This window comes from Galleria mellonella, unplaced genomic scaffold, assembly GCF_026898425.1.
Source record: "Galleria mellonella isolate WM207_F2 unplaced genomic scaffold, CSIRO_AGI_GalMel_v1 utg40, whole genome shotgun sequence".
NCBI classification, from domain to species: Eukaryota; Metazoa; Arthropoda; class Insecta; order Lepidoptera; family Pyralidae; genus Galleria; species Galleria mellonella.
In genome coordinates this window covers 7,701,734-7,727,234 of record NW_026442094.1, presented here as the reverse complement: position 1 = coordinate 7,727,234, position 25,501 = coordinate 7,701,734, and the positions used below count along the sequence as shown (strand labels likewise).

The window sequence follows — 25,501 nt, the reverse complement described above, 5'->3', positions numbered from 1 at the left end:
TTTAACGAAACTTGGTACAATTATTCTTCATACTCCTGGGCAGGTTATAGTATACTTTTCATCACGCTACGATCAATAGGAGCAGAGCAGTGAAGGAAAATGGTTGGGAAAACGGGAGAAGTTACTCCATTTTTAAGCTTCAGTCGCGTGTGCGGGCTTAATGGCCACTTTTTAAAATGTAACAATGTCCACCCGTGCCACGCCGGGACGGACCGTTAGTTAAAAATATATCCTTCCAAAATTAACAATTATTTTCCAAATCGGTTCACAACTGACGGAGTTATGAGGTAACAGAACATAACAAAAATATAACCGTATCATTAAACTTCTTTTTGAAGTCATTTGAAAAATGAAAGAAAATTTAAAGCAGCCAAATTCGAACTAACAGGTAACTTGACAGAGGATCGAACCCAGAACCTCTTTAACAGAAGGCAATGTATCTAACTGCTCCACTGAATTATATCGGTTAAAATTACTAGTGCGTAGTTGTTTGCAATAATTTTTTTTTTAATACATCTTAGTCATCGTACAATGACCTACTTTCTCATTGACTTCAGACTCGTTTGGACATGCTTTGACTTAATTTGCATATATGTACAGTTTTTAATGAAAGGCAGGGAGTGTTCTGAGGAATTGTTCGGATTGATACCTGCTGCTGATTTTCACCGCCACAAACTAAAGTTTCATTCCAGCTATCTGGACGAGTGGCGGTCTTCCACCGTGCGTTTTTCACGGCACTTTCTTCCACGCACAACCACTCTTTGGAATCAACTTCCAGCGGCAGTATTTCCGAACCGATGCGACAACATAACCTTCAAGAAAAGAGTATATTCCTTTTTAAAAGGCCGGCAGCACACCTGCAATGTCGTTAGTGTTGTGGGTGATCATGGGCGGCGGTAGTCACTTACCATCAGGTGAGCCGCATGCTCGTATGCCCCCTGTGTTGTAAAAACAAAAAAAAAAATTTTAGTTTTATATATATTTTAATTTCAATAATGAAATGGAAACTCACTTAAATTTATATTCATCATCAGCTTTTAAGAGCATGCTGAAGCATGCTGAACATAAGCCTTTGGGGGGTGTTGTCAGTAGTTGCCACGCTTGGCAGGCGGATTGGCAACCGCAGTCAGGCTTCAGAGGTGTTTTAAGAGAGACACTGCCGCCCATCCCTCGTCCTCCCTTAGTCGCCTCTTACGACACCCACGGGAAAGGAAGGGTTTTTTTTAATGGGTGATAATGGAATGGTAACCCCACCCGTGCTATTGGTATACACCGGCGGGGCACCAGTGAAGGATGATAGGTCAGTTAGCTCATTGTGATGTGTAATTCAACAAGAATTGTTCACGATGGTATCCAGGGAGAACCACGTGGAGGTCGACCTAATAGGGCATATTGCTAGCAATGGGGCTGTCAAACTCCGTTGCTAACAATCCCTTGCCCCCCATGTAGATTGATTGGACAATTAATTAACCACAATGGTTACCAAGAGGAACAGCGTGGAAACGTCCTGTTATACCCTGATAATCCATTTCTAAATAGAATAAATTTTGATACGGAATATATGATATATAATATATTCCATAATAATTTAATTTTTGTTTCTATTCAAAACATAGATGTGATTCCTTTGCATTATTTTTATAAAAAAAAAAAAAACATTACAATAAAAAAATAAAAATAAAAATGGCTTTGTTTCGATTTGAAGGGTGGGATATGGCTTAAATTTACAGGGTACAGAGGAATAACACCTGAGTCCTCAGGAATGGCAACGCATGGGGGGTATCATGGGCGAAACAGTATACTCTGTTACGTCCACGGTACTGCTCATGTCTATAGGCGACGGTTACCACTTTCCACCAGGTGGGCCGTCAGCTTGTTTGCCATTCTAAGTCGTATATAAAAAAAGGAAGAAATAGGATCGTACGTTGTTTCATTTTATAAAAAAAAAAAATCCAAAATAACAGGCGTATTGGTATTGCAAGTATTACAGACGCTCATAGGCTACGGTAACCGCTTACCATCAGGTTGGCCGTATGCTCGTTTGCCACCTCAGTTGTATAAAAGAAAAAAAATACCATTATTATAAAATTATATTATTGAAGAAACAAATGTCATCATAACTAATACCTTTTGCGGGCTACACATTCCTTTTCTTCTTAACGCCATATGACTTACAGCTTGCAGGGATAGGTGCTGTGCACTATAAGCCACAACTTGTATCTTTCCCATGTGACTCATCGTTGGATCTAATGTATATCTCTTATCTTTATTCCCTTGTTTATCTTATATATTTATCACTGTTTTATGTATTATTCTTATATATTTATACATTACATCTCTTGCACACATGTGTCCGTGAGTTACGTATTTGGGGCCTACTGAAAATCAGTGTCGTAGCTTCAGATTTGAAACTGCGACATATGCTGACTTAGGCCCTTTGCACAAACACTGCTACATTCATTTTGTATTTTATGTTTTTCTTTTTATTGTAAATTAAAAGAAAAAAAAAATACCTAAATACTTTAGAAGAATTAACTTTCTTCTTGGAGTAACCCATTTCAAATAATATTTATTCATTTCATACGGCAGGGGAATCCTTGATCTAAAATAGAATTATGTTTGTCTATGACTAATTCAATAACGGCTCGTGTTATTGACTACATATCTATACCAAATTTGATTGCCAGCTTAGTGTTCTCTAGTTATTTATTGGAATCAGAAGTGCCTTTTAAAAATTATCACCTGTCAGGTAAGCGATATAAAATTAATAAACACATTTGTAGACAAAAAAAGGAAAATTAAAAAAAAAAACATTGAAGTTATTTATGTATAATTAAAAAAAAAAAGTAAATATTTAAAAAAAATGCATTTATTAATAAAATATAAGTATAAAGTTCAACATGGATTCCTGCACTAGGCTGAGCATGTCCTGCAGGAAACAGGAATTGTTTTATTAATATACGTTTTCTAGTAGTACATTAATTTTTAAATTAATTAAGTAACTGAACATATAAAGAACATAGGTTACAGTTACCGTTCACCATCAGACGGGCTGTATGCTAGCTTATATAAAAAAAAATTTAATCTAATATATTACGTATCCACTTTCATGTTTTCACTAATTTATGATATACAGTAAATAAAACTGTAAAATTGTTTTTTTTTTGCAAATAATTTTGAAATCAAAGTTTCAATAAAGTTATATTTTAAAAATTGTAATTGATGTATAAAAGAAATATATATTTAAAAAAGAAAATAAACTTCAATTTATAAAACTGTTAAATAGTACAGTTAAATTCTTTAAATTAAATCTTAAAATATTAGTTTGCGATAATTAGCTGCCATTGTATAACTTTATATATATAAGTATTTTATATATATAAAAAAATTACAAGTTGAAAAACTTATTTTTGACGAAAATTCTAACTATACTTAACCTTTTTATTGTTCATCATAGACGTAGCTGAAAAACATGAAAAATTATACCATCAGATTATTATTTATTTTTCTTGTTACGAGTTTCGCTTGCACAGTGGATCCGCGAGCTTAAATTCTGGTCCCAATAGTTTTATTTACTAAATACTTATTTTTAAAAAGTATTTTTTATGTACATGTAGCAATAAATTCATAATCTATCGTTTAAAATAAATAGACGTGTCACAAGATTTTTTGTTACTTGAAAATGAAAAATGGTATTTGTATTGAAAATATATATTATTATTTAGTTTATATATAAATGTAAAAAAAAAATATTATGTCACTTTAAAAAACAATATATAAATTATATTTTCTATTGTGACACTTTCCGATAAATTGCTTCTATTTGCTTCGTTTTCTATTTTCGACGAGAAAAAGATAAACTCTTGTTTGAGTTGATTTAGAATTCTCTACACTTGCCATTTAAATGGTGAACATGCTATGTAAACGTAAACTACTATTAACACAATTTTTCGACATATCTAAGTGGTACATTAAGTGTTTTTTACGTTTGAAAGCCGCGATATCAATTTTATTACCCATATTAAGCCAATACCAAACAAAGGTTTCCACTCGTACCCAAAAGCCAATAAACCCAAAAACACCTTCGGTTGCACAAACTAAACGCGTATGGCAAAACCACGGCAGTAAAACGAGTTTATACGCGAACGTACAAACATACTATTACTGAATCGCTTCAAATAAAACACACGCGCCAACTCCTGTCACAGTATCGTATAACCCGATCCTAAGCTCGCGTTAAAACCAGCTTCGCGGACGTCTATCCGAACAAAGAGCCGTTAAACCTCGTCAGTGCCACGATACGTATTTTAGTAGGACTGCGGCGGCAAGCCTGTAGCCGAGTGAACGCTCTCCGTTTAACAACCCCACAGACCGAGTCCTCTATTCTTACGTCACCTCACCCCATACTAAATAATCGCCCGGATTGGCTAATTCACTTTGGCGCGCTTTTTCTGTTCCAAATTCAAAAGCGAAACAAGACTCTCCATCCCGCTCGCAAAGGGATCTCGACGCGACAACGAAACGAGAGGGAGACGTTCTGTCGAGCACCGTTGTTACATGATGTAACCATGTTGAAATGAGAAAGAAAGATGCAACGATGAGAAAGTGTGAACGAGACAAGAAAACGTGTCGAGGTTGATCACAGTGGTAGAGTGCGAAGGGAACGTGCTACCGTGCGTTCTACTATTTATAATCAAATGGTTCGCGGCTGTGTGCGTGTGTGTACTTACGTTATGCACCGCACCAACACACGGGGCGCGCGTTGAGCGAGGCAATGATGTGCACGAAGTATTATCCCTTATTACACGATTTGCTTCCGCAGCGGCCGCACGTACAACAGTCGTCAGCCGACCTCTTTTGTCGATCGCCGTGCGAAGTGCAGATTTGTTTACATCAAATAACCGAAGCGATGCATAGCGCGTTAGTTGGCGCGGTCGTGCTGTCTATCGGTCGGTTATCCAGTTACGAGTGAAATGGACAATGCTCGTACGAAGTTTTGCGTAGAAACTTTTTTAGTGAACTTGTGAACTTGCTGAGGTCGTACCGATAACGTGATCTCGGCGAAGTCAAATTTCGAACTGTGAATTTTATACGTATCTAGAACTTTTTGTGCCATAAGAACTGTGAGTGTGATTGTTTACGTCGGTATCGTAATATTATTGAACTTTTTTCAAGTCAAGAATTCCGTTTGCGAACAAATATCGGAAGGCAGAACTTACGAAATTTTCGACAATCCGTAACAATTCTCGGTGAAGTGGCGAATTGTAAAAATATTAAGGGAGAAAAAAAAAAGATATTACGCTGACGAGACACAATAAAAAAGCGAGAGCCGCTCAGTTCAATCGCTCACGCAGCATTTATGCATAAGAAACAAACGGCGTACTGTCCACGATTCTTCCGTAGGAAAAGACGCTGCGAGAAACAACAATGGCTATAGCATTCAATCTGCCAAGTGAGAGAGAGGCAACCGAGGAGAACTTCTCTAGGTTGAACCGACTCCTAGCCGAGTTGTACGAGGTGCTCTGCCACATCTTGGTATCAAGGCAACCTGGCCAAGAGGCCCAGGAGAACAGACGAGGTGAGTGCCCTCGTGAGATTAATCCACCACCGTACCACTTAAGATGCAATTCGACCTACATCGTGAACCTAGTGATGGTTGTGGCCATAATCAAAGTGTCACTAACTTCATCCCTCTTCAATACCATCAGATAAAATGAAGAATCTGTCGTTTAAGTGTTTGTTAACGGTGATACTGCAAAGCAGATCTGGACTGTTGTTATGTATTTTTAAGACTTTCCGTCTTTTTGTATATCTAAAGTTCCGAGATGTTGTGTCCAACTGCACTTAAATTACAAAAGGTGGTATTATCCAAAATAAAATGACAGGACACGCCCCCACTATGGTCCTGTCATTTTTGTTTGGCCCTTGCAAATCTAACATTTATCTGCTTCTTATAAAATATAAATTAAGTTTTACGATCGAGAAATTTGAGTGAAGTTTGACAAAACGCCTCCAAACAAAATAAGTTTTTTTAAATTATTTTTTTTTTTTGCCAGAAATAAATTCTAATGATGCTTTTGGATATATTTGTTTTTAAAATTTCAATTCGTCTATATTATTAAGTATATCTGATGATTTATGATTAATTTTATCAGTGTTTATAATCGAAGTTACGATGTAATTCAATAGCGTAGTTCAATTAGTACTGTTAAGTTTTAATGTTAGTTTCATTTGATCTCCTTGTTTTTTTTTTTTTTTCTATATGATAATTTTTGAGAAAATGATTTCTACTAGTTTAATTTATAACAATTATTTTGTGTAAGTACTCCCTCTGCGGGTTTAGCATTTAATAAATCATTTATATATATTATTATTATTGTTTAGTTATTGTAATGAGGATCTCAAATTTATTTTAGTTCCAAATAATCTCGATAGTCATAATAACATATTATTTTTAAGTACTATAATTGCTATAATTTCATTTCAATTTGTTTAGACACCAAATATTAGTTAATTATGCGAAATCATAATGGTAATATTATTAAATTTATTAATTGATTCAACGACGATTCACAAATTGTCCTTTTCCATAATTATATTTGTAACAAAATTTTACTATTATTGTATATAAATGTCAGCGTATAATTTTAATTTTGTTATATTGCTTTAGGAGATTTTGTTTTACTATGTTCTGTTTAAAAAAAAAATTATATGTAAAATGAAAAAAAAAATCAATTAAAAAATTTGTTTTTCTCTGATCTGTATAAAGATTAATATGCGACCGATGTAATTTTACGATTTTTTTTTAATCGACGAGGTGTAAATATTGCATTTTTATTATAAGCATGTGATTTTTCATACGAATAATCCCGTTTCTAAGTATATTATTTACATATATAGGTACTTACGGTACTGTACTCTAAGAGCTGCATGTAATCGATTATACATAACAGGATTGTGTTTATTAATTTTTTGTATCCCCAAATATTTTTAATGGGACGAATTGTGAAATAAATATTATTTTGTAAAAATATAACAAGCGAGTTTTCAATTCCGTTCACCATTTCCCGCGATTTTCCTGTAGAACATAAAAAAAAAAACAACAAAGTACCATTAAAATATTTTCATACATTTATATAACATTAACTTAAAAAAAATATATCCTGCAAGAATTTCCAAAAACTTAGAAAATTTTAGAGACATACGACGAACTTTCTTCAAATTATGCTTTAGTCTTAAAAAAAAAAATAGAGTTTGGTGATTTTGTTCTTTCTTACGTATAGTTAAACTATTTTGTGAAAACAAAAGGAGCGTGTATGCTTTTTTAATGACCTAGCAAATTACATTTGCCGAGCAAACAATGAACAACCACGTATGCGTGTGTATGCACTGCTAAAACTCATAAACAGTGTCAGACCGCCTGATCATCAATCAGGACGAAAATAGCCAATGTTTACATTTGACGATGTCAAGAAACGTGGTTCTACTCCTGTGGGACTGGTTTTAACCGGTTACGATTCGATATATTATTGTACACTTTGCTTGGGCACCTCTTTCACATTCGTGTTTCTACCGTGAAGCAGTTGTGTTTGCATGGCTGTGTTTCGGTTTGAAGGGTGGGATAAGGCAGTGAATTTACAGGGTACAGAGGAATAACACCTGAGTCCTCAGGAATGGCAACGCATGGGGGGTATCATGGGCGAAATAGTATACTCTGTTATGTCCATGGTACTGCTCATGTCTATAGGCGACGGTTACCACTTTCCATCAGGTGGGCCGTCAGCTTGTTTGCCATTCTAAGTTGTATGAAAAAAAAGAGCCAATTTATTGTTTGATAGATATAAAATTACAAATATATTTCCAATTGGAATTAAGAATTTTTTCTTAAAAAACTCAAATATTATATTTATATTGATCTAAAATTTTTAATGAATTAAAATTACTGAACTGATTTTGATATATAATTTTGATCCATGAGACCAATTTGTAAATATATTCATTCAGATAAGAAAAAAAAGTTTTCCAAATCGGTTTATAACTGACAGAGTTATAAAGTAACAAACAAATAAAATACAACCAAATTGCAAATCTTCTTTTTTAAGTCTATTAAAAATTGTGACAAGGAAATAGATGATAATTAATTGCTTAATAATATAGAAAAAAAAAATAGTAATTATTTTATGAGAATACATGTACTTTTGTAGATAAATAAAAAAAGACAGGGAGTTTTTAAATCTTTTAGGTTTATTAAAAATATCTCTGATTCAATATTAAATTGTATAAAAATATTTGGAACTTGGAAAAAGTAAAAATTTAGACTGTTTAGGTTTACAGAAAAAAAAAGGTAAAGAAAAAATAGAGAGAATGAACAATATAACAGTAGATTTATTCCAGGCAGTTACTATATATATATATATATATATATATATATATATATATATATATATATATATATCCCAGGGAGTATTGAAAATTATTAAGTAATTCCATCTAAAGAACTTAAGTCCTCGTCTAATAACCTGTATTAAGTGGCGCAGTGTTCGTGAAATAACAGGTTCTATAGAATACACTCTGAACTACTACGCTGCTAGAAAATTTGTGTAAACCCAAATATAATTAGATATTATATTTATTTATCATAAAATATATTGCAAATAAAATATATAAATATTATTTACAGTAATTTAATTATAAAATGATTTAAATTTTATATTATAAGTCTCAATAAATATTAGTAAATTATTTTAAATATAATATCATAATTAATTGAAATCATAATGTATAAATATTTTCTTATTTATATTTTTTACAATTATATATAGATAATATGGCATAGAAAAAGGAATAAGAAATTCAATAAATAATCCAGTTTAATAAAATGATTGTAAAAGCAATAAAGATAAGTAGATCTTTCATATATTTTATATAAATATAGTAAAATATCAAAAATCAATCACACATTTAATTGAATAATACAAAAACAACTAAAATTAAAAATAAAATTCTAAAAATCAAAGTTATGACAAAAGTAAACTTAAAAAAAAACAGAATAAAATTAGAATTTTTCTTATAAATTATTCTTATTAGATTTTATAATGGATTCCCATTCAAACTTTACATAAATAATAACTGATTCATAAATCTTAAATTAAATTGTATAGATAGATAGATACTCTTTATTGTTTCCTCCAAAAGGTTACAACAGTAAACTTATTATAGATATAAACAATTACAAGAAATAATCACAATGAGAAAACAATGGGCTACCTTTTCGCTAAGAGCGATCTCTTCCAGGCAACCTTTGGATGAAGAGGAGTAATTATAAACAATTTAGTGGGAGGCACGATGAAAAATTTTGTTAGTTTTAAATATGGGAGATGTGATACATATAATAATATAAATATTCTCGGGAAAACACAAATTATTTCTTTAACAACAATCAAACTTCACTCAATGATCGATAACTATTTTTTTTTAACATAATATATAATACAGAGCAGTAAGCATCAAGTGCAACTTCAAGTGCAAAATTATAACTCTAATGGTAAGTAATAATAATATAAAAGTACTAGAATCGTTATAATTTTAAAAAGTCTGTTTTATGTAGTTAATGCATCTGTAGTGGTATTCTCTAAACTCTAAACTTATGACTAAAAATTCCAATTTTAAAAATTAAACTGATTTAAATTTCTAACAATTTCGACTTAAATCTATTAGGAATTTAGTTTATATTGGTCCTTCCAATAAAGATTATACTGTAATACTTGTTTTAAATTTTAATTTTAGTTAGGTTTAGAGTCTAAACTTTAGAGAATGATGCCACAAAATCGACTCTACTATCTGCAGTATATGTCAAATGGACAGCACAGTATTATTGTGATGGCCAATACATACCATATTTCATATCTATAGCCCACGAATAGACCAATTTTTATCGAATCAACTAACAGCTTCTTTTTCCCATTATTAAAAAAAATATATGACTTAATCAGCCAGCAATATTCCATAATATTTTTTTTAATTGAAATACTCGTATCATGTTCTTATAAGATATATAGTTTATCCTTTCTAATAAGTTTTATTTTTTTTTATTTGTTTTTAAAGAATATTTAAGAATATGTACCAACATATTTATATTGTATTGTGTTTTGTTGTGAAACCTTTATTGTACATAATTTACATTGGTCACATTAAAACAATTAATATACAATGACAGACTTTTGCCATAAAGAGATCTCTTATAGACAACCTTTGAGAAACTGAAAGAAAACTATACAATATTAGAGGATAAAAACAAAAAAAAAAAAGGTTAACTTGTATTTTATTTGTTAACATGAAAATTAAAAACTTCAACATTTTGGTGAAATTCAAAATTTATAAATTTCATTAAATAATAAAATATGAAACAATAATTAGAAAAAAAAAACGAAAATTACCAAACAGGCGTCATCATCATCATCATCTCAGCCGTTATCTGTCCACTGTTGAATATAGGCTTCCACAAAGAACTGTCTTTGAAAGGGTTCTAAGCGTGCATGCAAACAGGCATGCGTAAGTAATGAAACTACACGGAGGGCCAGATGATAAAAAGATTAAGGTCTTTGACACTTCATTCTCTCTATCTTCTTCATCATCATCATCATATCAGCCTTTAACTGTCCACTGCTGAACATAAGCCTCCCCCTTGGGGAATTTTCCCAGTAGTTGCCATGCTTGGCAGGCAGATTAACATCCGCAGTCAGGCTTAAGAGATGTTTTAAGAGGGACGCTGCTGTCCATCTCCCCACTATAAGCTTAGTCGCCTCTTACGACACCCATGAGATAGGAAGGAGTGGCCCATTCTATGCCGGGGCCACACGGCCATTCTCTCTATCTACCCCACTAGAAACATGGCGTGATGATAAATTAATATGAGTAGGTATATTTTTTATCATTCTGACCAATAAAAAAAAGTTTCCAATACTCAATCTTTACTTTCTATAAATGTTCAAAGGACAATGTTTTTTCGACATTGTGTGGTCCAATTGTGACTTATTTAACATAAATTTATACTCTACCTCTTGGAAATAAGAGATATTTTTGGTAAATCGAAGTAAAAAAAAAAACATAGTAAGTCACGGTTTCAAAAACAGTTCACTTGTAACAATTTGGATTTACGATTTCAAGTGTAAAGTGACGCTTCAATGGATAGGAAAGAGCATAATGTTTTTTTGTTATATACTAATAGATAATTGTTGGTTAGAATTCCATTTTCATCCATTAAAAACACTATATAGTTTCTTTGTTGTATACTTTTTAAATGAAAGTTACAATAAAAGTTTGTCTTAAGCAATTTTCAAAAGAATAAAGCGAGAGAGCGCACGCGCGTGTGTTTGTGTGTGTGTAGTCATGATTAACTTTTAACCAACTACAAATCGGCGGGACATGAGATGGCCATATTAATTTTTTTTTTATACAACTTGGAATGGCAAACAAGCTGACGGCCCACCTGATGGAAAGTGGTAACCGTCGCCTATAGACACGAGCAGTACCATGTACATAACAGAGTATACTGTTTCGCCCATGATACCTCCCATGTGTTGCCATTCCTGAGGACTCAGGTGGAATTCCTCTGTACCCAGTAAATTCATGCCATATCCCACCCTTCAAACCGAAACACAGCTATGCAAACACAACTGCTTCACGGTTGAAACACGAATGGGACAGAGGTACCCAAGCAATCGACTTTTGTACAAAGTCTCCCTCCCTAACCAACTTAAAAAAGGACGTTCACAACTCGATTGTATTTTTTTATGTTTGTTATCTCATAACTCTATCAGTTTCTAACCGATTTGGAAAATTCTTTCTTTTATCTGAAACAATATCTATAACAATAGATGGTCTCCATAAAAATTTCACTGAAATCGGTCCAGTAATTTAGTTTTTAGATCAAAATAACTGTCACGAAGAATTCGGTTTTATTTTGACATATATTTTTAAATAATAATAAATTTATTGCCATTCTTTACAAACATACAGAAATTATAATGTACATATATATATATATATATATATATATATATATATATATATATATGTAATTTACGAAGCAATATACAGTTTATTTATATTTCTCTAATACTAAGTATTTTCATTTTTCATTATCTAAGACATACACCTATATTTTGGTATGGCTTTCTGCCATACAAACTTCAAACATAACAAGACATACAACCGTTAAAGCTAAAGATAAATAACGCAAAATTAACATACTGCCCGTTCCCACTTGTTCAGTTAAATTTATTACTCGGAAAATATTGTTATAGTCCTTGTAACAGTTAATGTACACGTGATGGTTAACTTTATTCGAGTTAACTTTTGGTTCACATTGCACCTGTTGTTTGCATAATCTGTGGTGAATTGTGGGTTTTTGATTTACATACGTTTACTTATATTATGCAGTTAAACATGGCAAGCAAGTTAACGGGCTATTTGATTGAAAGTAGTAAATTGTCAAGTTTATATATATATATATATATATATTAAAAATCCCTCACTCCATCACTTTCTTTTAAATTAGAAATTTAACTAAAAAGAAAAAGACAAATATATTTTAATAGCATTTTTATTTTTATATTTATTTTTTATTTTAATAGGTTTATGAAAGGATTAACGTTTTTATGAGGAAGTAAAATATTTATATGTATATGTATATAGTCATACAAACACAGGTGGTTGGTGGCAGAAATACCAATAAGATAAAACTACCCATTTAGAAGACTCATACAAAAATCTACTCAAAGTAGTTCGTATACGTACTGTTATCAATACAAATCAATTACTAGTGGCCGACCGAACTTTCGGTTTCGGTTTCGGCTAGTTTCGGCTAGAATATCTACTTTCGACCTCAATTTCGGTTTCGGCCAAAAATTAGCTGAAACTTTCGGCCGCGTCGAAACTTTGTGTGTGTGTTTGTGCTGTGTGTGTGTCTAACTGAAAGATGTTTTTTTTTATTTACTTCCAAGAGTAAGTCATAATTTTAACATGTTTTTACATATAAATATATATGACATTTTTGTTACATACTTTAGTTAGTATTCATTATTACCCTTTAACTATCTGTGTGTTTGTGTAAATAATACACTAGATTTCAAAATAGAAGAGAAATTTGAAATATTGTTCAGTAAGTTTCGGTTTCGGTTTCGGCCGAAACCGAGACCAAGGCCGAAAGTTCGGTTTCGGCTGTAAAACCTGTTTCGATCGGACACTATCAATTACAACCAATTATAAATATTTACCCCCTTATTTATAAATTCTGAAACCTTCTACAAGCCTTCTTTATCTATTACACTGTTTTGTCCCTTTTCCCTAAATTAGGAATTTAGTACGAAATATAGAGACAAAACGGTTCAATAGTCGAAATAGGTTAATGTTAAAGTTTGACGTTATTTATGAATAAGTGAGTAAGATGTTAGGAAATTATGAATCTGTACCCTTTGATTCGATTATCATAACTCACCCGTCAAAGCAAAATACAGTAATACAAACACAGCTAATTGGTGGCAGAAAGTTTATTTTACACCACTGAGATAGCAGATAAGCATACGGCCCACCTGATGGCAAACAATCATCATAGTTTATGAACGTCTTCAATACTAGGGTGATCATGGGCGGCGGTAGTCACTTACCACCAGGTAAGCCGCATGCTCATTTGCCCCCTGTGTTGTAAAAAAAAAACCTTTTTACCGCCTTAAATGTTATTTTAAGTTTGCTACATCTAAACGCAAAATATGAATTAAAGGCTCCATCTACACAGGATCGATACGTATTAAAAATAAGTAAGAATCTACGACGCGATCGACCTCATCCTATCTCCTTTTCTCATTTTTTTTTCAACCCACCGTATGCTACTAAATATGGTAGAAGGGTTTAATATATTCCACAGGTGTTGTCCTGAACAGGTGCCCGTGCTTTAGGGTTCCGTATGGGCGCCATTTAAAAAATAAAACAACATATTTAGATAATTGGACAAAGTAATTTTTTTAATACCATATATGTGTCAAACAACCATATGGCTCGACCGATGGTAAACGGTCAATGTAGTCTATGGACTTTTTTTTATAATATAATAAGTTTAAAATATATTTTATATTTTACGTACATATTATAAATGGTAAATTTTAATTAAATTATTGTAGAACATATCTAGTAAGGGAAAAGACCATTATTTTAAAAAGTATAACAAAAAAGTCTTGGCACAATTGACGAAAGTTTAAAATATAAGAAGTACATTCTAATTGAGAAGTTTTTTTTTTTATTTAATTAAAAATAAATTTATAAACACATTTATAAAAAATATTTTTTTTTACAATACGGAACCCTCTGTAACATATTGGGGCACACTTTGCCCATTCGTTTTTTCTTCTATCTCTACAGGTCTGAACAAGTTCAATAGAGCATTGTCTGGGTTCACTTCTATTCCCGATTTGGTGTATTTTGACCTTTTTTTTTTACCGAAGGACCAACGTTCGACTCCGTGGAACGAATGATAATTTATTGCAACGGGCTTTGAATATAAATAACACCACTTTACTGTTATTGAATGTACAATTATATCTTGGAAGTGCTTTTGTGTTTATTGTAATCTAGACAATTATATAAAATTGTAAAAAAAAATTGAAAAAATACATTTATTTATTTATTTAACTCTTTATTGCACTAAAAACAAAAAAAAAATAAACAATGACATATAAACAATTCAATCGAAATACAGTAGCATGAAGTACAGATTAAAATATATATATATATATATATATAAAGTAACAAAAGGCGGTCTTTTCTTTTTATACAACTAAGAATGGCAAACAAGCTAACGGCCCACCTGATGGAAAGTAATAACCGTCGCCTATAGACATGAGCAGTACCATGGACATAACAGAGTATACTGTTTCGCCCATGATACCCCCCATGCGTTGCCATTCCTGAGGACTCAGGTGTTATTCCTCTGCACCCTGTAAATTCACGCCATATCCCACCCTTCAAACCGAAACAGCCATGCAAACACAACTGCTTCACGGTAGAAACACAAATGGGACAGAGGTACCCAAGCAATCGACTTTTGTACAAAGTCTCCCTCTGGTCTTATCGCTAGGGCAATCTCTTACAGACAATCTTTGGTTAAAGGAGAACATATAGAAGAACATTGTACCATAATCTGTCCTTTTAATTTACAGACACATAGATCCTTTATCTTTGAATGCTATATGCAATATAGAAATGGCGCGAAATTTAAATTAAAGTACGAAATAATTAAAACGTATTCCATTTTTAAAAATTTCAATGTAAGTGGCCAGTTTAATTTTTTAACTACCATCACAATGGCATTATGTTCATCAACACATCGTAATTTTGTTGTAGCAGTTAAAAAACGATACGGCAACCACCGAAATGTTTTAACACCATAAAGTACTCATAAATTTTACACTCAATAAAGAACAATTATAGTGTACAAACGTAACAATATCATGTAGAGAACTGTAATAAAGAAGAAATGTAAATCTCTTTAGACCTTTATAAAGATATTACACGGACCATAAAACTTTTACGCATTTAAAGGGAACAATTGGGTTCACAAAATGACCCTAGAGTTAACCATGGTGTACTAAATGCATTTATAATGAGACTTGTTTAACTAGAACATTTTTTTTAATGAATGACAATGAAATCGTAACCCCGTCTGCGTTGTCGGTATACACTGACGGGGCACCAGTGAGGGTTGATAGATGAGGATGAAGTCAGGTTAGTTGGTCCATCACGACGAATTTGACGATAATTAATCAGTTTCCGGGAAGAACTACGTGTAGGTCGACCCTATATTGTTAGCAATGGGGATTAACGTCCCCACTACTAACAACCCTTCTCCTCCCAACTAGAACATATTACATTGTAATATATTTTGTATTATCTTTTAACCGCACATTTTTATGCATTAAATTTGGAAATAAGTATGTATATATAAATTTTTAGATCAATATTAATATTAAATGATATAAAACTTACACCATGTTTTAAGTTAAACCTTCGTAAATACAAAAGTAGAAACCTCATTCAATTTGGTACAATAGTTTTTGAGTGATATCGGAACAAAAACATAGACAGACAAAAAAATATTTTTTTTTTACATTTATTACTCTTAATAAGATTTTTTTTTAATATCTCCTATATACAGACATTACCTAATTACAATTTTATTATACATATATCAGTAAAATGTCTTAGAATGATAAGCAAACAAGCTGACGGCCCACCTGATGGAAAGCGGTGACCATCGTCCATAGACATGAAGAGCGTAGAACACGCTTGCAGAATACTTTTAAAATGCTAACGTAAACGATCTAAATCTGAAGTGGATACTGAGAACCAATCTTAGTTTGAAAGTATTGTCATTAGAATCTGATGTTCCGCGAATCTGCCCTTCTCCGCAACTTAGCCTTCTACGAATCTGATCTAAAATGTACAAAATAACTGAACTAATGTTATGAAGAGGAAAGACTTGATTTTTATTTGATAAACTCAAAAAATACTTAATCAGTTTTAAAATTTCTGTAAGCAACATTAATAGTAATGACATCAACTATATTTTATTTGAAAAAAAAAACCGTGCGAAGCCATGATAGGTCACTAATGTATAAATAATGTATAAAGTTAACTTATCATTGATTTTACTGTATTTTTATACAATATAAAAAGTAAGGACTAACCTTCCCATTACTAATAATCCCTTCCCCCCAAACTACAGTACTAGGTATACAATAAATAGTTACAGTAATACTTTGTATTTCAAAGATATTTCATGATTGTAGGTATTATAGATAAATAGACAGATAGATACTCTTTATTCTTTCTTCCAAAAGATAGCAAACTTAATATAGATACAAACAGTTACAAGAAATAATCACAATGTCAAAACAATGGCCGATCTTATCGCTGTAAGCGATCTCTTCCAGGAAACCTTTGCATGGAGAGGAGTAATTATAAACAGTTTGATGGGAGGCACGATGAAAATTCTATTATTTCTAAATATGGAGATGTAACACATGTAATAATGTAATTATATATTCCTACTTATTATTAAGTATTATTCATTCTTTATATATGTTATTGTACTGATGATTTCCTGGGTGAGCGTATTGGAAGACTGTAAAGCTCACCCAGTAGATGTAATGTAATAAATAAATAAATATATTTTATAAATTTTAATTATTACAAAAGATTTATCAAAATCAATACTGTGCAGAATAAAAGAAAGACGATATTAATAGCTTCACAGAGCACGAAAAATATAGAAAACCTTTCTTTTGAAGAGAAAAATTAAAAAATGTGAGACCAAAATAGGAGTGAATAAAAATAATTATCGAAATCAATAAAGGATTAGTACTTAAATATCCTCTCCTGATGATTAAAATAATCACGTGTAATAAAACCAATATGCATTATCAAAGTACCGAGTTATCGGTTTTTTAACCATAAATATTTATCATAAAGCACATTAACATTACTATCTTAAAAGCCTTATAAGATAGCATTATACGAAATTATCCAAAATTAATTATTAAAAAAAAAAACTATAAAATTGGTTTGTACACAATAAAATGGAGTCTTAATTTTACGGTCAATGAATTGGGGTCACAGTGTTCAGAGGGATAAGTAAAAAATGTTTTTGGGAATTCCAAAAATTAGGCTAAAAGGCTCCATTAGGCTAAAAGGTTTAATATTATGTTTTAAAAAAAAAACTTAGGTTCAATATTAAAAAGGACAAGAATACTTTCATATATGCTGAGTTACTTTTATCATGTATGTAATTAAAATAATGTCCCATTAATTTTATGAATAATTTATGATTTTTTTTGATGGGTGAAAATGGTATGGTAACCCCGCCTGCGCTAACGGGATACGCTGGCGGAGCACCAGTGAAGGATGATAGATGAGAATGAAAAAATACCATTTACACCCATCAAAAAAAAAAGTACTACGATTTTTCACAGTGCAGTTTTGTTTTCATGATTTTATTCCATGCATCTAAAAATATAATTTTTGCACGGATTCTTCTGCAATATACAGGGTTCCGTAAAAAAGCTGCATAGCTAAAACCTATATCCAGTCGTATAGCAATCTTATACTTCTGAAATCTCAGACATTTGCACCCAGTCGTATTACAGTCCAGTACTTCTGAAATTTCAGATTGGATTTTTTTTTATACAGCTTAGAATGGCAAACAAGCTGACGGCCCACTTGATGGAAAGTGGTAACCGTCGCCTATAGACATGAGCAGTACCATGGAAATAACAGTATACTCTGTTATGTCCATGGTACTGCCATGTTTTGTACATGGTTATGTCATTGGATATTTTATAATTTTAATTTTATTACTTATGTTATGAATTGTTTTTTAAACTTGTTGTAAAATATTAAAGCTGTAGCGAGCACGTGTGACCAATTATCGTAAGACAAAGGGTTCTCTAATTCCATTGTTTAGCATCATAGATCATACAGAGCAGTAGTAAGGCTCATACATACATATGTATATCTAAACAAAGAAAACTAAATGTGTTTATACAATTACATGATCCAAGTACCAGGTGACATACCATAATGTTCTGTAAATTAAAGTGGTTTTGTAAACAATTATGTTTATTTTTCTATTTATAACTGGACGAATTTAAATTGCAGCATTTTCTAGGTAAATTAGAATAAAATATGACCAATGAAGAAAGAAGGTTCTTGAGCGGTGACCCCGTGCGGGCAAACGCAGTGTAGAACGACCCCCCACTAAATGAAGTGATGACCTCCCTGATGTATAGACAAACTACTAATTTAGTTTAATTCCAGTACTAATTTAGAATGAGGTCTAACTTTTTAGAATTCATATTTACAAAAATAGTCCATAAATATGTTTATCTGTTGTTTAAAACCCATACTCGTATAAACTCTGTTTAGTTTAAAACTAGATAACGTTATATGAAAGATAAAAAAAAAAGTAACAAATTAAGGGTTATTCTACTTTTGATAACGAGTATAAAGGAGAAGATATAATTTTACAAAACCTAAGAAACGTTAACTCTGTCACTGTCCATAATCTGTGACCGCTGTGCATAACTTTAATTGTCATTATGTAAATTTATACAGTTTATGACTAACGTCCAACTTTGTTATTGCTCTTTTACTATTATATTAACAATACACAAGTAAACTTACTATTTAAAACACGTGGGAACACGACACACTCTATTGCATGAGAAAATTAGTGCAATAATACCTTTATTATAATATAATAACTTTGTTTCGTAGATAACCATAATAAATTAGTAATATAGTGCTCATTATACTCATTTAACTATACTAACATAATTAAATTTAAATTACAAATCATTAGTTACTTTAATTAGTATTGTATTAATACTAATTGTTGTAACTATAATATTAATATTTTTTAATTAGTGTGTAGTAATTCTCAAATTTTTGGTTATTTTAATTAGTTAATTAAAAGGCATAATTTACCATAGCGAAACTTTGTACATTATAAAAGTCATCTGCATGCATTCCACTCGTACTTTTGCCATGTAGTAGCTAAGCGTACATAGCTGAATTTGATTTGAAGGATGAGATATGGCAATAAAAATTACAGGTATGAAGACATAATATCTTAGTCCTCAGGAATGGCAACACATGAGGGGTATCATGGACATAATAGTGTATTCTGTAATATCCATGATGATATTCATGTCTAGAGGTGACGATTCCTACTTTCCATCAGATTGGCCGTTAGTTCAATTATTAGAGTTCTAATAACAACAAGTAAAGCTTTGTCAGAAAAACCTGCAAAACTAATTAAATTTGTCAAAGTATGACTTACTTTACCTAAGCTGTACTTTGAGTAATTTAATCAGTTATTGTTTTTCTTGTAGAAGTACTATATTTTTCTGAATAAATTCTTTGTAATTTAAATTTAAAAACAATCCTGTGGGTTACATTTTTATCTCAATTCTGTAAGACTTATCTCTCATCCTTAAATCTACGAACTTTTAAAACTTACGCTCATACTACTACACGTGAAGGAAATTAACAGTTAATTCATTTAATAGGTACCTATTAAAAATAAAAGGAAACAAAATAAACATAACAGCATGGTATACGAGTGCAATATAACACACATTTATTGCTCTACCCATCCCAGAACCAGTTTTTGATTGCTCCAAAAATTATTTAGACCCTTAATGAACGGTTTCAAGCTGGGTTTATCTGTTCCCATTGTAATTTACACGAAGTCATGTCACGATTCTCAACAATACCCAGAAGCAAGTTGGGAATATACGTCGGTATTTAACTAATATGATTTTTTAGTTATAAACACGATAAAATCTTGTAATAACGTTTTGATAAGAAAGTTGAGACATGTTTTAATGGTTGGTTACAGTATTTGTATACTTCTTTATTATTAACAGTCTCGTGAGTGTATTTCTTTTTTTTTTGTTTATTTGTAAAAACAACCGGATCCCCTTATGTGTATTTTTGTTACATTTTGGTTTTTTGTTTTCAGCATGCTGAAATAAAAATTAGAACTGCATTCGTATTAAATGCACTCATAATCAATGTTTAAGGATTGTTCAAAATTTAGTCGATTCCTAACTTAACTATTGTAATGATAATTAAGATTGCGTGCCACAAAAAACGAACTTCAATTATGCCAAAAACAATTATTTTGATTTCTAATACTGAACAGATTTTAATAATATTTCTACAAGCTCAACTTGTAACTGTATTCTTTTAGATAAAGAAATAATTTTCCAAATCAATTTATAACCGACGTAGTTATAAGATAATAAATACAATCGAATTAAGATTATTTATTTTTTTATTTAACACTTTATTGCATCAATATTACAGGAATTGTTAAAGGCTTTTCAATAAGCATAATGAAGTATAGCAAATCTTCTCTTTTAAGTCGACTGAAAAACACACTTTCTTGTAAAGCAGTCCAGTTATTTTAAATAAAAACTAAATTAATTTGCCTTTTTTATTAATATACATAGATATAGTTAAGATTGAATTAACAAGGAAGTAAGATATTATTTATTACGAGATTTTAATTTAAATAAAAAATAATGCCTTTAATTGCAGCAGACATGTTTTATAGACACATTAAATTTGAAATGTTACTATTTTGATTTTAAAACGTGGAATCGTACATATACCCTTATTGGATTTTCCTCCGTTAAAAGAAAAAAAAAACGTATTTAATCTTGACAAAAACCAAAGTTTTAGTCGCAATCAATTATAAATAAAATTATCAAAATCGATTCAGAATTGACGAAGATAGTGCACATCGTATATATGTATATAATATAGCCATTGGCAACTGCAGTTAGGCTTTTACAGATGTTTTAAGAGGGACGCTGTTGTCCATCCCTCCACCCATTAGCTCCTTTAGCCTCTTACGATACCCACGGGAAAGAAAGGGGTGGTCCATTCTATGTCGGAACCGATATATACATATATATAATTATTATTAAGGTTTTCCTCCTTTTAAAAATACCTTAAAAAGAGCAGAATCGCACTTTTTTCAAGAATTCGAAAATGTTAATGAAAATTGCAATTCATGAATTGGGACAGGTCAGTTCATGTGAATCAGGGACACAGGATGGTGACAATATAAAAACATCTCTTCGGAGAAAAACACAATGCAAACGTTTTCCTGTTGGACCTTTTGAACAATGAGGCATTTTCTCGGAAATCCTAGTATTTTGCGGTTAGTTTTATGAACTTGTAATTTGCATTCTATGATGATATCGAGCTGTCCGGTGATTTCGTTTCAATTTTCTGTCTCAAGGACATAATATGATAACAATAAAGCGTTCCATTACCTGTTTGACATTAAAAATTAAAATCTATATTTCATCCATCTATTTAAGAGCTGCGCTCTTGTCGGTGGAGCTCTTGCCACTCACTACGATTTTCAGCGAGTCTCTTCACCTCTTGATACGACACGACACCAACTCCTTCCTTGATCTGCCTGATTTAACTATGCCTTGGTCCCCCTCTTCTCCTCCTTCCTTCTATCTTCTTCCTATTATAATGTTCATAATTTCGTCGTATCGTATCAAGTGTCCCAACATTTTTTAAAATCAATATTAGTCTATGAAAAAGTGTAATGGTCAATTCTTAAAACAGAATACCTATTAAAATGAGTTCAATGAAATTCGATCTGTACAATTTGTAAAGGTATTGAAAATTTTTAAAAATAATAAAAATTATAAACTAATCACAACGCTTGATGGTAAATAGTAACTTTCTACAATCGTAGTTAGAACCATAAATGTACCGAATTATTTCATGCAAAATACTTTAATATACTATATTAAAAAAACTTTGTTTTAAAAGTCTAAAATGATTTTGCACTGAACTTATCCAATTTAAAATAATGCGGTGAGACCATTCATTTTTCTATTTATCATTAGCAGATATCAATTTAAAAAAAACTTTCTTCATTAAGTAACATAGATAAATCTTTTATTATGTTAAAATCCCTTTTTGCAATACAAAACGAAATCTCATTAAAGTTAAGCGTTTACAATGGGATACATGGTTAGATGTGTAAATTGGTCATAGTTATTTACAACTGATAACTACATTGTTACACTGACCGACATGTTCTAACTTGTCCATTTTATGTTGTATCTTGTATTAAACTTGAATAGGTCATTTTTACCTGAATAAGAGTTTTTACTCATAGAAAACCTTTCGTAGATATTTACCTGAGGCGCTTCGTTGTCGCGTAATGTCATTGTTGCATTTTTGTTCGTATTAATCAACTAAATTAAAACTAATTACATTTTGGTTAATTTTTACATGATTGACTTTCAACTTTATCATCATTATTATTTAGATTGATTTTAAAAACTTTTGATCTAGATTCTGGCACTGCCTGTTTTACTACCTTTAACTAAAATATTATCATCGTTATTTCCATTCTCACTGTTCTCTACTAAATATAGATCTTAATAGTTATATAGTTAATTTATTATATATATATATATAATAGTTAATTTAGTTTATTAATTAATTATATAGTTAAAAAATGTAGCCATTTTCAAGATATTTGTATTGTAACCTTAATCCGTTAAAAGTAAAAATACAAATTTACTTTGTGATTAACCTTCGAAGTATCTTCAACGTCAGTATCCCTTATTTATGAAAGTATTTCATAATTTATGCTACATATAAAATGTAAAAATGTTGTCTAAATCAACTAGGAGATTTAGTAGACAAAAATCCACAACAATAGATTGTGAGAAAGTTGTTTCGAAAATCTATATCCTTACATTCTTAAACTTGTTTTATGAACTTCTTCCTTAATCTTTGTTATCTCAATTTTTCAAATACAGGTTTATAATTAATACAATTATGCATTTCTATTGTTGCAGGTAAATATAACCAATTCATGTGTAGCAAAACATCGTGTCATATTTCAGTAAGTACTACGCATTGTTTACAATGTCAACCTGAATCATTGTTAACCACAAAATCGTATGTTTTATATCAAAAACAATAACATAAATAATTATTTAAACTTACAATGAAAGCAAATCTAGATACAATATTTATAAAATGAAAACAATTAGAATTTATAGAGTGTTGGTGTAATAATGAGAACGGACATGTGGGATGCGTTGAATGAAGGGATGATAAAACAGATACAGGTAAGTTTTAATGTAGATAAGTTAATGTATAATGATCCATGGCCTTTGATGATATAATTATGATGATGATGATGAATTATGATGATGAACTATGAAGTGTATGATAGGGAGGTAATAAGAGTCACTTGAACCGTCATGCACATATGAAACAAGTTATGAAAGGACATGAAGCAATAGTTGTGAGTAAGGATAGAAGCTAAGTTGAATGCCTATGTATTTACCACACAATAGATAAAATAAATTAATAAATTTTAATACGATAAAAATATCTGTTCTAATGTTTTAATCGCCTGAATATATATTTTTAAAGCTATTCCTCTAATGCTTGTTCAAAGAAGCTTCTAATATGAGAGATTTAACACAGTATTAAAAAAAATACATTTTAAAAGTATCAATGTTGTTTTTACATATGTGTCCTATACATGTGTCCTATACATATGTATAGGATAAAAAAAAAAGAATTATTAAGCATTGTCATTATTTGTAGTATATAATTTAGCTTCTTTTTTGCCATATAATTTTATTCAAATCAAGCCATTGAAACTGCAACTTGCCCTAGAAATTCCATATGCTCAAATATATTATACAAGAAAAATATTACCCTTCCTGATAGTAAAATAAAAAAAGATATCAAAAACACAATTCAATATATTTTCTAAAACATACTAAAAAACTAAATTTAATAAATTTTAAGAATTAATTTTTTAGATAAACAAGTTGAACATATACACTCACCTGTAAACAAAAATGTAATACGAACCAATGTGTACGATGTCGTTAGATATTACATAATGTGTTATATGCATTAAACCATATTAAACAGTAACCGTACGACCCAGTCGACCATAGAGTTCAATCACTTTTCTGTCTCTAATCTCTCGTTGTAACCCCGAACAAAAAACTGTTACGCTGACCAATAGTTTGAGAAACTTAAAACTATCACTAACGATACTTTGTAAATGTAAATTGAACTTTATATTCATGGTAAATTTGAACGAGAATCCCGTAAAATCTGTTTAGATAATGAAAAAATAAACTTTGTAGAAGTAATATCAATCGATCATACAAAGTTTATTATACGTCAGATTAACTTTCGATTAGGAGTTAAGGAGTAATTTGACACGACCTCATCCGATAAAAGGATAAAATACAATTTAATTTACTGCTCCCTCGAATTTATAGCTTTTTGCTTATAAAATATTATACTAAGTATTTTTATTAATTGATAATTTTAATGTACACTTTAAGATCATTGATTTTACGTACTTAAATTATTATTGTGTCATTGCATTACTGGTCATTGTCATCTAGGATATAATAATTATATCCTAGATGACGAAATATAAACACAAAACTTATATATATAATTAATGAATATTTTACATTAAAAAAGCTAGTCGCCCTTTCATTCACTTTCGTCTCTTATTTCCTCTAAATCACCCTCGTTGGGATTTTTATTCTATTTAATTTTTAATTCTATTTTTATTCTATTTATTAAATCTATTATTTAAATATTTTAATGATCCTATTTAAACCTTTGTTTAACTAGATAATTAGATTTAGACGATTACATTGCTGGTAATATTGTAAATGTGAAAGTAAGTTTGTTTGTTGTCTCTTGATGCATTAATTGCTATGAAATATTCATACATGTGTAAGTATATTTGTTATTTATATATATTTATTCGTTTATATATGTAATTTTAGTATGTATGTATATCAATAATTAGTAGTACCGCATTCGAGTATTCTGACACTTCCCTATG

General features: G+C 30.8%; 1 protein-coding gene across 1 annotated transcript in view; it reads left to right on the top strand.

Annotated features, from left to right (window-relative positions):
- The first annotated feature begins 4,452 nt into the window (after positions 1 to 4,452).
- The window catches only part of LOC113515123 (uncharacterized), a 167,054-nt gene continuing 146,005 nt past the window's right edge, over positions 4,453 to 25,501 (top strand). The window contains exon 1 of the mRNA XM_052898030.1: positions 4,453 to 5,578. Coding sequence (XP_052753990.1) covers positions 5,428 to 5,578 — 151 coding nt within the window. The 5' untranslated portion in view covers positions 4,453 to 5,427. The remainder of the gene's footprint in view (positions 5,579 to 25,501) is intronic.